The sequence below is a fragment of the Pleurodeles waltl genome, chromosome 3_1 (genome assembly GCF_031143425.1).
Source record: "Pleurodeles waltl isolate 20211129_DDA chromosome 3_1, aPleWal1.hap1.20221129, whole genome shotgun sequence".
Taxonomy (NCBI): Eukaryota; Metazoa; Chordata; class Amphibia; order Caudata; family Salamandridae; genus Pleurodeles; species Pleurodeles waltl.
In genome coordinates, this window is record NC_090440.1 from 1,610,783,891 (window position 1) to 1,610,802,659 (window position 18,769).

General features: G+C 45.4%; 1 protein-coding gene across 4 annotated transcripts in view; it reads right to left on the reverse strand.

Moving 5' to 3' along the window:
• Positions 1-18,769, reverse strand: part of GALNT3 (polypeptide N-acetylgalactosaminyltransferase 3) — a 681,517-nt gene that overhangs the window by 15,491 nt on the left and 647,257 nt on the right. For all 4 annotated transcript variants that reach the window (XM_069225259.1, XM_069225260.1, XM_069225257.1 and 1 more), the window contains one exon: positions 13,818-13,970. In XM_069225259.1, the coding sequence (XP_069081360.1) occupies positions 13,818-13,970 (153 nt within the window). The remainder of the gene's footprint in view (positions 1-13,817; positions 13,971-18,769) is intronic.

The window sequence follows — 18,769 nt, forward strand, 5'->3', positions numbered from 1 at the left end:
CAAGGACAAATGAGGGATTGGCAGTCCCTACCATTCCACATTATTATGCAGCTGAGCAACTCAGCAGCGGTGGACTTGTCTACTTTGCTCTCTGAGAAGAACTGCATGGATAACACCATAGCTGGATGACCTCTTTGGGACCTCGTGTTGTTTGAGAAATGACACAGGCCCCCTCAACACCTACCTCAGCTCATCAGTAGCCACAACCCTATGAGTATGGCATAAATAAGTGAGCGCCCTGGGATTGACATCTTACCCATCCTCATATACTCATTATAACTCAGCATTCCCACCTGTATTAGATTAGATGCTGGTTGTAGATAGTTATTTTGTGCTCTCTATTAGTTTCTAGCAGGCTGCACAGGTTGCTCACTGTATCTTGCTATGGATGAGGATGGTCGATACTGAATTGCTGTTGATATTTCTGGGGGAAAACAACAATTAAATGTTTTAAACAAAAAATGAATAACGCACAAGGAAAGAACAAAATTGAAATCCCAATGAGGCATCACAAAGAGTGTGGGTGGAACATATGTGTCAAGCCTTAAAAACATTATCATAGAGGGTGATTTATCGACTTGTAGCTAGACTATTAAACACAAAAAAGGGCAAGGGGCCAAAAATTATCCTTTAATTATGACCACTGCAAGTCTTTGTTCTGGGCTAGAGAGAACACAAATAATACATCTCACAGTTGGCTAAAAATGAGGCCACAACTTCGGTTAGCAGATTGAATGCAGTTAACTCTTGCCACTCAAGCTTCACACAGGGAGATGTAGGTTGTGTAGGCCTGACCACAGAACCCTGCCCTGCTGCTGTGACAGAAGATCCTCCTGAAGGGGTAGAAAGTTCCAAGTACCACAATGACTTGGTCAAATCAGAAGCCACTAGGATGACTTAGGCTTGGTCATGCCTGATCGGCTTCAAAACTTGGGGCATAAGAGGCAGAGGCAGAAAGGTTTACAGAAGTCCTGTGCATCTCCCAGAGAGCCTTCTTGGGAACTCCAGGGCACCAAAGCTTTGAATTGCTTGTTCTAGTTGATGACGAAAAGATCTACCTCGGGATCTCCCTACTGCTGAAAGATGACATGTACCATCTTTGGGTGTACCTGCCATTCATGATCTGCCAGGCACCACCAGATGAGTTTTTCTGCCCTCTCCAGGTTTCTGCTGGAGACCAGAGCCTCTGGATCTTCACCTCTCCCAGGTGACCTCCCCTACCCAGCAATGATGCATCAGTCACAACTATTAGTTCTGGTTGGGCTAGGGAGAACAGTCTGCTGCTGGTTCAGGTGTGACTGACCAGCTTCCACTACAGTTCTTTTGCAGTCTCCTTCAAAACCTGGATAGAATCCTACAGGATCCACTGGTGCTGGTCCCACTTAGACTTCAGGGGCATTGGTGTGAATTTGAGGCATGACCTCATCATGCCCAGGCGAAATCTGGTTCAGAGTTGGATACCAGTATTGCTTACAAGTCAATCCCCAGGACTAGTATCAATGTCTAAGGAACAGGTGTAGATTTTGTGTTACAAAGAAAGGGGAACCTACTAACCCATTGCGAGCTTGGGTTATATAATCAACTAAAATCTATAGTCAACCTGGGGAATCACATACTTAATCCAGATGTTTAGGTGTCTGATATATGACACATTGACTCTAAGCATAGGCATTAAAAACAATGAAGTGTTTAAATTAATTAAAGCAGATAAATAAACAAAATATACCATGGGTAGCGAACCGAATGAAAAAAGAATTAAAATCTAGAGTACAAACATAAAGCTACTGCGCTCAATTTATGTATGTATTACAGAATATCATACATTAGTAGGGATACTGAGAAAAGCAGTCCACTTATGTCTAGGGTGTGGTTTGTCCAAGATGTTAAAATAATGAAATGGGAGACAAATGTATATCAACTCCACTCTCAGAAGAACATATTACTGAGCTGTAAAAATTGTTCTAAAGGTTGATAAGTTACAGAAGATTAGTGAGACTCATCTTGACTTTTCAGCCACTATAGCGTTATGTACAAGACCATCCTCACGATTATTTGCATTAGTGATATCTGAGGTTTCCTATGATGCCTCATTCCCAGTGGGGGGGGGGCACAAGAAAAGGGTCAGACTTGAATAATTAACAGTGGTTAAATATACCCAATAATGGCGGAGTCATAGGTCCCCAACTCCAACTTTGAAGAAAATACAATTTAAGACTCTACCATTGTTGGGTATACTTAACCAGTACTAAAACCGGTATGGACTTCAAATGGAGAAAAAAATATGGAATGTGATATGAAAGTCTCCAAGTATCAGAATTTCCTGGGTTATCACAGGCCACCAGTAGGGCTGGAACAGTTTTCTATTTGGAGATGCTGGCCAAGTGCATCAGCTCACTACAATTATATGGGTCAAAAAATACCTTTGTTACTGAATGAGCATTTCTGGCAAATGAGCACAAAACTGCAAGTGGGTAGCATGCATTTGTGTGAAGGAAGATGTTGATGAGATTACTGCTTGAGACATCATTCATGAAAATTTGGTTCAATAGTGCATTATGATGCAATATTGTTCAATGTATGGATTAATTGTATTTTACTTTTTATGCAAAAGGAATTATTTAAAAGAGGCCATTAATTAATCAGTATTTTTAGCCAGGCATGTACACAAGAGTAAAATGAATGTGTATTGGTTTATTTTCTCACCATACTCCGAAACTTGCCTGACACCATGTTCCACAACTAAAAGAGACTTATTACGTCAAAGCCTACCAGACAGCACAGTTGTCTGGTTTCCTAAAGGCATCTTAGGAACATTCACAAAATTGACCTAGGAATGTATTCTGCCTGTTGCTTACCACTAAATTTGTGGTTTGTAACTCACATTTTCTGGTTTTCTATTTGCTGCCTTTATTTGCTTTAGGCTGTCCAGCTTGAGTTCATGCCTCCCGTTGCCCGAACCTTGTTTACTGTTTTCTTCCACTAAGTTGCATTCTGTAAACAGGCCTTTTACATCTTCTCCCATTTGCTGTACAGTCAAAGACAGAGGTCAAATCTCAAGCTCTCTCTTCTGAGGGAGCCTGGAGTTTACTTTTATTTCTCTGATTTCAAAGTGAGACACTTTATGTGACAATCCTGCTATGTACCCATGTAAGAAGAGAGGATTTTGTTTCTAGCACACAAAAAATGAACTGTGTTGATGTTTCAGAATAAATCAGAATTAGTACAAAGTAATCCCTTTTTTGTAAATCTCTGGTGGAAAAAAATATTTGAATGTGATCAAAACACATCAATACAAGGGCCATATTTACGAACACTTTTTCCCATAGACCCAGAATGGGTAAAGACCTTTGCTACATCTGGCCCTAGGTGATGACATTTGCACACATTATCATTTGTGTGCAGTAAAACCGTATTTTGGTGCAAATGTAATGATTTCCATTGAAAATGTTTTGTCTGCAATGGCAGAGCAGTACCCCACCATGCATACTCCACGCTATGAGACTTGACTCTACTCTAGGCCACTCAACTCCATTCTACTACCCTCCAATCTACTATATCCACCACCACTCCACACCGCTTAGCCCACTCTACTTCAATCTATCCAACTCCACTCCGATGTAACCAAGTCTACCCCACCTCACTTCACTACAATCTATGCCAATCTACTTCACTCTGCCTCACCTCACTCTACACCAGACCAACCCCCTATCCAATCTACCCCACTTCAAGCCACCCCACTCCACCCCAATCTACCACACTCCACTCCAAACTACTACACTCCACCTCAATCTACTTCACTCCACTCAAATCTACCCCACTCTGCTCCAATCCACCCCAGTCTACCCCTCCAATCTATCCCACTTCAATCTACCACAATTCACCTCACATCAATCTATTCCAATCCAACCCACTCCCTTCCAATACCCCACTCCACACTCTACTGCAATTAATCCAGCTCCTTACCACTCCAATCTGCCACAATCTAGCCCACTCCAATCTGCCACAATCTATTGCATGCCACTCCAATCTACCCCACTCCACTCCAATCTAACCCAATCAAGCACACCACAATCCAATCTACCCCACTCTACCCCAATTAACCACACTCACTCAGATCTACCCCACTCTGCTTCAATCTACCTCAGTCTACCCCACTCCAATCTACCCCAATCCAAGCTACCACAATCCACCCCACTCCATTCTATCCCAATCCAAGCTACCGCAATCCACCCCACTCCAATCTATCCCAATCCATTCTACCCCACTCCAATCTACCCCAATCCAAGATACCACAATCCACCCACTCCAATCTACCACAATCTACACAATTTTGCTCCAATCTACCCCACTCCAATCTACCACAATCTACAATACTCCAACCTACCACTCTCCAATCCACTCTAACCTACCCCACTCTACTCTACCCAAATCTACCCCATTCCACTTCACTCCAATCTACCCCATTCTAATCTATCACCCTCCACTCATATCTACCCCACTCAGGTCTAACCCACCCCACCCCAATCCAGTCTATCCCTCCCCAATCTACCTCCCCAGTCTACCCCTCACTACTCCAATCTACCCCACCCCAACCTATCCCACTGCACCCCACCCCACTCCACTCTAACCCGCTCCAATCCAATCAACCCCACTCCAAACTACCCTACTCTAATCATCCCTTTTAAATCTACCCCACTCTAATCTATTTTACTCCCTTCCAATCGACCCTACTTTAATCCAATCAATCTACCCTACTCTACCCCCAACACTACACCCCAGTCTGCCCCACTCCACTCCTCCCCACTTTATCTCACTCCAATCTCAATTCAACTCCAATCTATCCAACTGCACCCAAATCTACCCTGCTCCAATCTACCCATTGTACCCCACTCTACTCTAATCTCCCACATTCAATTCCACTCTACCCTGTCTACCCCACTTCACTATAATCTACCACATGCCACCCACAGCTACCCCACTCCAGTCCAATCTGACCCACCCCACGTCACTCTATCCCACTTCAATCTGCCCTATCCAACTGCACCCCAAACTATCCCACTCCAATTTACCCGATCCAATCCACAACACTTCAATCTGCTCCACTACAAATTACCCAATCTACTCTACTCCAATCTGCTCCACTCCTATCTACCATACCCTAACCCAATCTACCCTACCCCATTCCAACATGCCCCACACTACTCTATCCAACTCTACTCCAATCTACCCACTCAATACTGCCCTCCTCCAATCTATCTCACTCCAATGTACCCACTCCATTCCAATCTACCCCACTTCATTCCAATATACCCTACCATTATTGACCCAGCATATCTCACTTAAATCTACCCCATTCCACCTTAATCCTTCCCACTCCACTCCAATCTACCCACTCCACTGCAATCTAACCCACTGCACTCCAATCCAATCTATACCACTACACTCCAGTCCAATCTACACCACTACACTCCAGTCCAATCTACACCACTACACTCCAATCTACCCTACTACACACCAATCCAATCTACCCCACTCCACTCCAATCCAATCTACCCCACTACACTCCAATCCAATCTACCCCATGCCACTCCAATCAACTCAACTCCAATCTAATCTACCCCACTCACTCCAATCCAATCTACCCCACTCCACCCCTCTCCAATCTACCCCACTCCACCCCTCTCCAATCTACCCCACTCCACTCAAATCCAATCTACCCCAATCCACTCAAATCCAATCTACCCCACTCCACTCAAATCCAATCTACCCCACTCCACTCAAATCCAATCTACCCCACTCCACTCAAATCCAATCTACCCCACAGCACTCAAATCCAATCTACCCCACAGCACTCAAATCCAATTACCCCACACCACTCCAATCCACTCAACTCCAACCCAATCTACCCCACCCCACTCCAATCAAATCGACCCCACTCCACTCAAATCCAATCTATCCGACTCCACTCCAATCCAATCTACCCCACTCCAATCTAATCTACCCCAATCTACCCCACTCCAATCTACCCCACTCCAATCCAATCCAATCTACCCCACTCCACTCAAATTCAATCTACCCCACTCCACTCAAATCCAATCTACCCAACTCCACTCAAAGCCAATCTACCCCACTCATCTCAAATCCAATCTACCCCACTCATCTCAAAACCAATCTCCCCCACTCCACTCTACCTCACTCCACTCAAATCTACCTCACTCCGATCCAATCTACCCCTCTCCAATCCAATCTACCCCTCTCCAATCCAATTTACCCCTCTCCAATCCAATCTACCTCTCTCCAATCCAATCTACCCCTCTCCAATCCAATCTAACCCACTCCAATCCAATCTAACCCACTCCAATCTACCCCACTCCAATCTACCCCACTCCATTCTATCCCACTCCATTCTACTCCACTCCAATCTACTCCACTCCAATCTACCCCACTCCACTCCAATCTACCCCACTCCACTCCAATCTACCCCACTCCAACCTAATCTACCCCACTCCAATCTACCCCACTCCAATCTACCCCACTCCACTCAAATCCAATCTACCCCACAGCACTCAAATCCAATCTACCCCACAGCACTCAAATCCAATCTACCCCACACCACTCCAATCCACTCAACTCCAACCCAATCTACCCCACCCTACTCCAATCAAATCGACCCCACTCTACTCCAATCCAATCTATCCGACTCCACTCCAATCCAATCTACCCCACTCCAATCCAATCTACCCCACTCCACTCAAATTCAATCTACCCAACTCCACTCAAATCCAATCTACCCAACTCCACTCAAAGCCAATCTACCCCACTCATCTCAAATCCAATCTACCCCACTCATCTCAAAACCAATCTCCCCCACTCCACTCTACCTCACTCCACTCAAATCTACCTCACTCCGATCCAATCTACCCCACTCCGATCCAATCTACCCCTCTCCAATCCAATCTACCCCTCTCCAATCCAATCTACCTCTCTCCAATCCAACCTACCCCTCTCCAATCCAATCTAACCCACTCCAATCCAATCTAACCCACTCCAATCCAATCTAACCCACTCCAATCCAATCTAACCCACTCCAATCCAATCTACCCCACTCCATTCTATCCCACTCCAATCCAATCTACCCCACTCCACTCCAATCTACCCCACTCCACTCCAATCGATCCCACTCCACTCCAATCGATCCCACTCCAATCGATCCCACTCCAATCTACCCTACTCCACTATAAACCCTACTCCACTCTAATCCAATCTGACCCACTCTACTCAATCTACCCCACTCCACCCATCTCCAATCTACCCCACTCCACCCATCTCCAATCTACCCCACTCCACTCAAATACAATCTACCCCACTCCACTCAAATACAATCTACCCCGCTCCACTCAAATACAATCTACCCCACTCCACTCAAATACAATCTACCTCACTCCACACTAATCTATCTCACTTCACTCCAATCTACCCCACCCCACTCCAATCTGCCCCACCACACTCCAATCTGCCCCACCACCCTCCAATCTGCCCCACCACCCTCCAATCTGCCCCACCACACTCCAATCCGACCCACCACACTCCAATCCGACCCACCACACTCCAATCCGACCCACCACACTCCAATCCGACCCACCACACTTCAATCTGACCCACTCCACTCCAACCCATTCAATCCCACTTCAATCTGCCTTATCCCACTGCACCCCAAACTATCCTACTCCAATCTACCCAATCCAATCCACAATCCTCCAATCTGTTCCACTCGAAGTTACCAAATCTACCTAACTCCAATCTGCTCCACTCAAATCTACCCCACCCTAACCCAATCTACCCCACTCTATTCTACACCACCCCATTCTACTGCACCACAATGTGCCACACTACACTCCAATCTACCCCACTTAATTCCAATATACCCTACCATAATCCACTCAATATATCTCACTTAAATCCACCCCTTCTACCTTAATCCATCCCACTCCACCCACCCTAATCTTCCCCACTCCACTCCAATATATTCCACCCCAATCTACCCCACTCCACTCCAATATACCCCCTCGAGCCCTTTCCAATCTACCCCACTCCACTCAAATCAAATCTACCCCACTCCACCCCCTCCAATCTACCCCACTCCACCCCCTCCAATCTACCCCACTCCACTCAAATCCAATCTACCCCCAACCCACTCAAATCCAATCTACCCCACTCCACTCAAGTCAAATCTACCCCAATCCACTCCAATCCAATCTAACCTATTCCAATCCAATCCACCCGGTCCACTACAATCCAATCTACCCCACTCCACCTCTCGCCAATCTACCCCACTCCACTCCTCGCTAATCTACCCCACTCAACTCCTCTCCAATTTTCCCCATTCCACTCTAATCCAATCTACCCCACTCCATTTCAAACTAGCCCACTCCATTTCAATCTACCCCACTCCATTTCAATCTACCCCACTCCATTTCAATCTACCCCACTCTACTTCAATCCAATATACCCGTATCTAGTCCAATCCAATCTACCCCACTCAACTCCAATCCCTTCTACCACACTCCACTCCAATCCCTTCTACCCCACTGCACTCCAATGAAACCCAATCTACCCCACTCCACTCCAATCTCCCCCACTCCCCTCCAATCTCCCCCACTCCCCTGCAATTTCCCCCACTCCCACCCAATCTCCCCCACTCCCACCCAATCTCCCCACTCCCACCCAAACTCCCCACTCCCACCCAAACTCCCCACTCCCATCCAAACTCCCCACTCCCATCCAAACTCCCCCACTCCCATCCAAACTACCCCACTCCCATCCAAACTCCCCCACTCCACTTTACCCCTCTCCACTCTGCTCCAATCAACTGTTTACCCACTCCAATCTACCCCAATATTTCCCACTCAACTCTACCCTGATCCTCACCACTCCAATCTACCCCACTCCACCTCAACCTACCCCACTTAACCTCAATCTACCTCAATTCAATGTACACCACTCCAATCTACCACAACCACTCCAAACTAACCCCACTCCACACTATCCCAATCAACCATCACTCCATCCCATTCTACCATAAAATAGTCCATCTAATCTACGCCACTCCAATCTACCCCACTTCACTTTAGTCGACCCCATTCCAGTCTTCCCCACTCCTATCCTTTCAAATATACCCCAATATATCTCACTCTACTCTACCTCAATCTACCCCACTTCTCTCTATGCCAATCTACCCTATTCCTGTCTACCCCACTCCAATCTACCCCTCTCCTATGTATCCCAGTCCACTCCAATCTATCCCACTTCACCCTAACATACTCCAATCTACATCCTAATCTACCCAACTTCCCCACCACTACCAAGTCCAATCCACGCTATTCCTTTCTACACCACTCTACCCCCACTCCACACTAATTTATCCCACTGCACTCTAGCCCATTCCAGTCTACCCCAATCTATCCCTACCCGAGCCTATTGCACACCACTAACTTTCATGCTGAACAGCAACCACAATGGCGTACATAATTGCAAAAACACACTGGCAAAGCCAATAGCCCTCGCATAGACGCAAACTATCGACTTTGCCAATGCTTGTTTTTAGTAGTTTTAAACTTTCACTAAATTTGAACAAACAGCTATGAGCTGGATTAGAAAGCCTCATTTGTTTCATTCTCTTTCTGATCTGCCTCCAGGTGTGTTGGGTGCTTCAGCACCTTCTATATCCCTGCTAGTGATCAATATTTGAATGCTAAAATTGCTGAGATGTGAAAGAGTGCATGTACCAGAACACACTGCTGTCCAGAGATGATGAACTGGTTACACTGTTGCATAATAAAGCAGTGGCAAAACATTTTAGTACCGGTAAAAAAATAAAATACTGAGTAAATATAAACATATTTCTAACAGGTTTAGCTGCCCAGGTAAGCTAGCTATTGTTAAAATCTTCATATATTTTCCATTTTAAGTATACAGCTCTTGAATTGTATATTCTCATTTAGTTAGGTGTATAACTCAAACATAAATGCACAATTATTAATGTTGTTAAAGTATCTGATTAATTGCAGCATGATAATTCAGCTTGCTTTAATATATTATTTATTTTGTCCCCATTTGAATTATGTTTCTAGTTATTGTTTTGAGATCATAAGAAGTGTTTCACTGAATATAAGTGGGTGAAAGGTTAGAGGCGTTCAATCAATAAGGAATTTGAAAAGCACACTACACACCTGTGAGGGTCTCAAGGCGCTGAGGAGGGGAGGGGGGAGAAGGTGGGAGATACTGCTACTGCTCGAACAGCCAGGTGTTGATAATTTTCCTGAAGGTAAGAAGGTCTTTGGTCTGGTGCAGGTGGGTGGGAAGAGTGTTCCACGTTTTGGCAGCGAGGTGTGATAATGATCTACTGCCGGTTGTAGTTCTGCGGATGCGTGGGACGGTTGCAAGGGCGAGGTCGGGGGAGCGGAAATGACAGGTCGGGATGTAGAAGGAGAGTCGTCTGTTGAGGTATTCTGGTCCGGTGTACTGCAGTGCTTTGTGACTGTGGGTGAGGAGTTTGAAGGTGATTCTCTTGTTGGCTGGGAGCCAGTGCAGGTTTTTCAGGTGGTCTGTGATGTGGCAGTGGCGGGGGATGTCCACGATGAGGTGTGCGGAGGCGTTCTGGATGCGTTGCAGCCTCTTCTGGGGTTTGCCCGTGGTTCCTGCGTAAAGGGCATTGCCATAGTCCAGTTTGCTGCTTACGAGGGCTTGGGTGACTGTTCTTCTGGTTTCAGTGGGTATCCATTTGTAGATCTTTCGGAGCATGCAGAGGGTGTTGAAGCAGGAGGAGGAGATGGCATTGACTTCCTGGGTCATGGATAGTGAGAGGTCCAAGATGAATCCTAGGTTGCGTACGTGGTCGGTGGGAGTTGGAGAGGATCCAAGAGTGGCAGGCCACCGGGAGTGATCTTATGCGGAGGGGGTGGAGCCGAAGATGAGGACTTCCATCTTGTCGGAACTGAGTTTGAGGCAGCTGCTCTTCATCCATTCGGCGATGGCCTTCATTCCGTCATGGAGGTCGGTCTTGGCGGAGTCCTTGGTGAAGGAGAGGATCAGCTGGGTGTCGTCTGCGTATGAGATGATTTTGAGGTTGTGGGATCGGGCGATGTTAGAGAGTGGGGCCATGTAAACATTGAAAAGGGTCGGGCTGAGGGACGAACCCTGGGGTACGCTGCTGATGATTTTGGTGGCCTATGAGCAGAATGGGGAGGCGGATTCTCTGGGTTCTGCCAGTGAGAAAGGAGGTGACAGAGTCCTGGGCTCTGTCACAGATTCCAGCATTGCTGAGGCGTGAGCGTAGGGTGTGGTGGCAGACTGTGTCGAACATGTCCGAGAGGTCCAGGAGGATGAGGGCCGCGGTTTCGCCGCTGTCCAGTATGGTTCTGATGTTGTCGGTGGCTGCAATGAGGGCGGTTTTGGTGCTGTGGTTGCTGCGAAATCCGGATTGAGAAGGGTCCAGGGTGCACCTCAAGGAAGCGGGTTAGTTGTCTGTCGACAGCCTTCTCAATTACTTTTGACGGGAAGGAGAGCAGGGAGATAGGCTGGAAGTTCTTGAGGTCCTTCAGGTCCGTCTTGGGTTTTTTGAGGAGGGCGTTGATCTCGGTGTATTTCCAGCTCTCCGGGAAGGTGGCGGACTCGAAGGAGCTGTTGATGATCTTCCATAGTTAGGGTGCGATGACTGAGCTTGCTTTGTTGAGGATGTGGTGAGGGCAGGGCTCAGATGGAGAGCCGGTGTGGATGGTGTTCATAATTTCGATGGTGTCATTGTTGGGGGTCCAGGAGAGCAGGAGGTTGGTCAGAGGTGAATCTGTGGTATTGGTGGTTGCCGAGGGGGTCTGGGTGCTGAAGCTGTCGTAGATGTCTGCAATCTTGCAGTGGAAGTAGGAGGCTAGGGAGTCACAGAAGTCTTGGGATGGCGGGATGTCACTGGAGCTGGGGTTAGAGAGTTCCTTCACGACATTGAAGAGCTCCTTGTGGCTGTGTACGTTGTTGTTGATTCGGTCTTTGAAGGCGGTTCTCTTGGCGGCTCGGATGAGTTGGTGGTGTCTGCGGATGACGTCTTTGAAGGCTGTGAGGTTGCCCAGAGTCTGATCTTGGCACCACTTTATTTCGAGTCTTCAGCAGCTTTGCCTAGATTCGTGGAGGTCGGCGGTAAACCAGAAGGCCTTTCTGTCGGTGCATCTGTTGGAGGGATTCTTGATTGGGGCAAGAGTATTGGCACAGGTGTTGACCCATTGCCTAAAGTTGCAAGCAGCTGCATCAGTGTCGGTGGTGTCGATGGGTGGGTTCTGGGAAAGGGTTGCAATAAGTTGGTCTTTGTTGACCTTTCTCCATCTGCGGTGGGGGATCCGTTGTAGGTGGTGGTGTGTTGTGGGTTTCTTGAAGGAGAAGTGAATGCAGCAGTGGTCTGTCCTGTGGAGTTCGGTGGTGTGGCTGAAAGAGACGTGATTGCTAGCAGAGAAAATAGGGTCGAGTGTGCCTCCTCCTGGTTTGTTGGAGCGGTCCTGCGGGTGATCTTGTAGCCGTCCGGGATGGCTATGGCGATGTCAAACACTGAGGAGGGGTTCATCCAGGTCTCGGTCAGGAAGGCAATGTCTGGGGAGGCTGAGTCGAGTAGATTCCATAGATCTACTGCGTGCTTGTGGACGGAGCGGGTTATGAGGAGGATACATCTGAGACGGTTGCATCCTGCCTTGGTGTGTGGGTCGTTGGCGTGGAAGCTGGTGAAGGTGCAGTTCCGGCAGGAGAAGGGTCTGCGGGGAGGCTGGAAGGCAGGCGGGAGAGCGGCCGGTGTTGAAGGTGCAGAGGGTGGCGGCGTCGTAGTGAAGATGTGCGTGGTGGCGAGGACGGGAGCCAGGGGTTCTGGCGCTGGGTGCGGTCTGTGCGCGGACGGGCGCAGACGGGCTTGCCTTCCAGTGGCTCGCCCATAGTGCACGGCCGCTGTGTGGCCATACAGAATATGTGAAGTAGAACACAGCTTTATTAGAGAGGAACGTCTGTCCAGGAATGTCAGACTTAGAGTCCCTGGCGGAAGGATACATAAAGGCAGGTCGAGTTCTCTAACAAGCTTATCTGCCTATTCAAGGACAACATGGCTGCAGAGATATGGACAATAGCTTCTGTCTCTATTGAACACTGCTTCTATTGTTTCAAAAAAGGTAAGTGGGTGTTGACAATCTATAACAACAGAGTAGGCTCCTTTTTGGTACTATGTTTAGCTTAGTTAGCTCAAGGAAAGGGGGAGGTCTGGTTTTATCAAAGTAAAAAACTGTAAAATACTGTCATAATCTTACAATATTTTCTGTTATTCTACCGCTTAACAAATATCATTGCCCCTATCTTATTTATAAACATCACCACTGAATGTTTTAGAAACATTAGGAATAGAATTACCATGATATGAGCTGCATTTTTCAATGACTGTATTGCTGATATAGAATCCAATTTTGTATGAATAACGACTGCAAACAAATGAAACCATAATACCGGGGCAGGAAAGCAAATACCATCTGGAATCTTAAAGAATCGAGAAATGCATCATTTCTTACTCAATTTATGACAGTGTTCAACATTTTTGGAGCAGTTATACCACGTGATTCATTGATTACTTTTATGCAAAACTGTGGATCTTTCCTTAAGCACATATTTGGGTTGCTGTAGACTACTAGACAGAATTTTTCAGAGGTGCCCGCTCACACACTATTTCCGTTGATGGGATCCTTAAGCAATGGTTTAAATAAATGTTTGTATATGTTCTCTCAAACATATACTTTCAAAAGTACCTTTCTAAGTTCCCACACTTCGTCTGCAGAGGTGATGGTCTCTGTTCCTCTGTAGCTGCACTGTTTAAGGCACACTGGCCCTTTAACAGCATACAAACACAATTCTTTTTCTGTGTTATGTCGAATTTCACGGTGCTTAGTGTACTCAAAATACTAAAAACAAAAGATAAAACCAGTATTAGATACACACGTATTACATACTCATAACAGATACTTTAAATCATACAAAGTATTGACATTATATAACAGGTGGATATTACTAACACAGTTTGACATCTGAGCTACTTCTGACAAGTGGGATAAACAAGCATTGGCAAAGGCAATATGTTTTGCCATAAAATGCATTGGCATTGCCAATGCTTTTTTTTTAAATACAAAATGTTGTGCATCTAAGGGTTCTAATGGAGGCACTGGTGCCAGGGAGTTGGGAGGGGTATATTTTAATAAAGAGAGTGAGGTTAAATGAGGGGGCTTAAAGTCAAACACTGTATGCAAGGACCAACAAAAACAATGGAAGGATTCAAATTGTGGTGAGACTTATATGCTCCCTCCATGGGCCAAACACAAGAATTGACAGGGAAGCCTTTGATTCAGGAGTAAGGAAGAAAGAGACACATGGCAACTATCCAGTGACGAGCAAGGGGCTCACCTAAAGTCCACTATTTATAATGTATTGTTCAGAATAATTCTTTCAACAGCAGATAGCTGAAGCAGTCTTAATACAAGACCTTAAAAGGCAGGTGGAATACCCTATATAAAGTAAATCCATAAATAAATAACATATTGGTTTGGCGTCGACTGCCATTTTTTTGGCTTTGTCAATGCTTGTTTTGTTATGGTATTTGTAAAGCTTTGTTGTTGGGAGAGCTTCTGGGCATTAACACTATTAAGAAAATATTTGCTAAAAACAAAAATATTTTTTTGATCTCACAAAGCACATTGCTACAATTGTCCATGGCACTGAAGGGAACTGTTTGGGTGTGTATAGCCTCCTTGTGAAAGAGCAGAATGCAGTCACTCAGTCAAGTTATTTAATTATATAAGTGGACAGATTCTTAGCTCCATGCTCTATGTTGCAGTGAGTGGAAGAAAAATGCGACTGATAACGACAGACTGATGGAAGGGGTCTGGCTGAAAGTCTCTATAACTAAGTATATTATATGTCTAATTTTTGTAAAATGAAAAGGTCCTGGCTAACACTAGACTTAATAACAATATATTGAAATTTAAAAAGATATTGGAAACAACCCTCATTAGATGGTGCAATAGTGCATTTATAAGTGAAAAAAAAATTGAATTAAAATGAGTTGATTAATGCAACTGGAAGAAGAAAAAATAACACATATCAATTACTTGGAAATTAACCTTGAGAGGTGAATCGCCTAGTAATTACTTAATAAAAAGAAAATCACATTAAACATTACCTAGATACAGCAACAGCTGCAAAGTACGATCTAGCGCTCTCAATCTAACTGCAGGGCCTACTACAGATCTAAGACTCACAAGCACACGCAGATGAAGAATTTGAATACTGCTACTACTGCTGGTGACTTGTTCTGAGTGATCTCCGGCACATAAATCAACACTGCGGAGTCTCCAACTACCAACTAGGCAATGTCAGCCCCTATATGATCTCTATCTCCCATCCATACATCACAGAGCAATGTGCTCTGAATCAAGTATCACGACTTCCCAGCTGATGTTGGTGAACTGTAAACCCGACCCAGCTGAGTGCCTGGGTCTAACCAAGACACACCTCGGCTCCCAGCTTTACCCAAGACACTATTGAGCTTCCAATTTCAAACCTCCTATTCTAGGTCAAACAAGGCAAGACACGCCTCAGCTTCAAACCAGACACTGCTATTTCACAGCTTCAAACTACATTCTGCTTCTGCTCTAAACAGGGCTGCTGTTCATGGCTTCAAACAACACACTTCTCAGACATCTGCTTGTAACCAGACACTGGGAAGCTCTCAGATCTAAAGCAGGCACTAATGAAGCTCCCAGATAAATATCAGTAAATTGAGAGCTTCTATCTCCAAACTATAGAATGCTGAGTGATCAGCTCGAAATTAGGCAGTGAAGATCTACACTCTTAGCTCCTCACACATCTCACTCCGAGGAGCAGATCTCAAACCTTAACATGTTAAATTCCTTCTATGAATCTTTTTAAAATCAGGCATGACTGAAGTATGCTGTGACGTATCAGACCTGTTGTGAAGTGTCATGATAGAAGTTAGAGTAATGAATATACTGCCAGAACACAGCATTTTGGGACATATGTGCAGAGTTTGGAAAGGAACTTAGAAAGCCTATCAGCAATCACCTATAGATGCCTGTGGCAGGGTAGGTCTCAGAAGAATTTCAAGATGGCTGGCCCTTTGCTGCTTATAGACCCTCTATATGTAAAATGGCATCTCACAAGATATATGGTGGGTAGCTTCTTTGCATAAGCCAACCACTGCTTAATGCAACTAATTTAATTCCTAAAAAAAAAAGTGTCTGTCAACATCAGGACAGTGCACGCTCTACGGGCGACAAAAATGCAAAAACCCAGCCTTTATGCAAGGACATAATTCATGCATTGTATTTATATGCAGTATGTTAACCTTTTGCATTGCAGACTTTAACCTTGAAAAACACTATTAATAATGTTTGCAATAACTGTTCATTTGCTATGTATTGCTGCAGGCTTACTGAGTGTGTTAGGGTGTGGTCCCTTTCTAGGACCTTCTAGAAGCTTTCCCTGCAGCATGACTGGGTGTGGTTTGTGGACTGGGCCAGACTCTACATAAGGGAGCCAGCCCAGCTCCAAGTGCCACGTGCTCAGAGGTTCCGGTGCAGAGCAGCAGCAACTTTCCTGTTCCGGAGGCCTACCTTGATGTTCCAGGCCTACCCCACATTATATTGGTGATCCTTGAGCAGGGTGGTAAGGCGGAGATGGGCTGGGCCCCCGACCCCGTTCTCAGAGATTCTTGAGTCTTGGGCCTACTCATGGAACTTTCAGAGTACACAAGTCATTTCCCTCATGTAAATCTTGATGTTCGGATCGGCAAAGGCTTGCTCGATCATTTCATGGCATTTGCATATTCATGTTGGAATCGGCAATGTGCGCAATTCATTTCCCGCATGTTAACCTTGATGTTCGGATAGGCAAAGTCTTGCGCGATCATTTCATGACATTTGCATATTCTTGTTGGAATCGGCAGTGTGCGCGATTTATTTCCTGCATGTAAACCTTGATGTTCGGATCGCCAAAGGCTTGCGCGATCATTTCATGGCATTTGCATATTCTTGTTGGAATCGGCAGTCTGCGCGATTCATTTCCAGCATGTAAACCTTGATGTTCGCATCGGCAAAGGCTTGCGCGATCATTTCATGGCATTTGCATATTCTTGTTGGAATCTGCAGTGTGCGCGATTCATTTCCCACATATAAACCTTGATGTTCGGGTCGGCAAAGGCTTGCGTGATCATTTCATGGCATTTGCATATTTTTGTTAGAATCAGCAGTGTGCGCAATTCATTTCCTGCATATAAACCTTGATGTTCGGATCGGCAAAGGCTTGCTCGATCATTTCATGGCATTTGCATATTCATGTTGGAATCGGCAATGTGCGCAATTCATTTCCCGCATGTTAACCTTGATGTTCGGATAGGCAAAGTCTTGCGCGATCATTTCATGACATTTGCATATTCTTGTTGGAATCGGCAGTGTGCGCGATTTATTTCCTGCATGTAAACCTTGATGTTCGGATCGCCAAAGGCTTGCGCGATCATTTCATGGCATTTGCATATTCTTGTTGGAATCGGCAGTCTGCGCGATTCATTTCCAGCATGTAAACCTTGATGTTCGCATCGGCAAAGGCTTGCGCGATCATTTCATGGCATTTGCATATTCTTGTTGGAATCTGCAGTGTGCGCGATTCATTTCCCACATATAAACCTTGATGTTCGGGTCGGCAAAGGCTTGCGTGATCATTTCATGGCATTTGCATATTTTTGTTAGAATCAGCAGTGTGCGCAATTCATTTCCTGCATATAAACCTTGATGTTCGGATCGGCAAAGGCTTGCGCGATCATTTCATGGCATTTGCATATTCTTGTTGGAATCGGCAGTCTGCGCGATTCATTTCCAGCATGTAAACCTTGATGTTCACATCGGCAAAGGCTTGCGCGATCATTTCAATGCATTTGCATATTCTTGTTGGAATCGGCAGTGTGCGCGATTCATTTCCCACATGTAAACCTTGATGTTCGGGACGGCAAAGGCTTGCGCGATCATTTCATGGGAGTTGCATATTCTTTTTGGAATCAGCAGTGTGCGCGATTCATTTCCCGCATGTAAACCTTGGTGTTCAGATCGGCAAAGGCTTGCGTGATCATTTCATGACATTTGCACATTCATGTTCGAATTGGCAGTGTGCGCGATTCATTTTCCGCATGTAAACCTTGGTGTTCAGATCGGCAAAACCTTGCGCGATCATTTCTTGGCATTTGCATATCCTTGTTAGAATTGACAGTGTGTGCGTTTCATTTCCAACAAGTAAAATTTGATGTTCAAATTGGAAACAGTGTGTGCAACCATTTCATGGCAGTTAAAGCTTAGTTATGTATTGTTTGCTGAAGTGCACACATTTATCCTGGGCTTCTGGATTTTCTGCATAGACGCTAAACTCAAAATGTGACATTCTTTGTGCAAATTAAGTTCCTAGTACAATTCCTATTGTTTTCCTGGGAATGTTTCAGATTGCCTTAGTCCTCATGTTTGAAATGCAATGTTTGTTCTGAAACATTATCCTAGTAGGTTCTTGTATTCCTAGACAGTATGTGACATTTCATGAAAAGCCCATAAGAAACATTGTATTAACTATTCTTGATTTTTTTCCAGGTACCCAGAGCATGAGAACGCCTAGAACCATAGTCTAGTGAAAGTAACTGATTATATCTTGA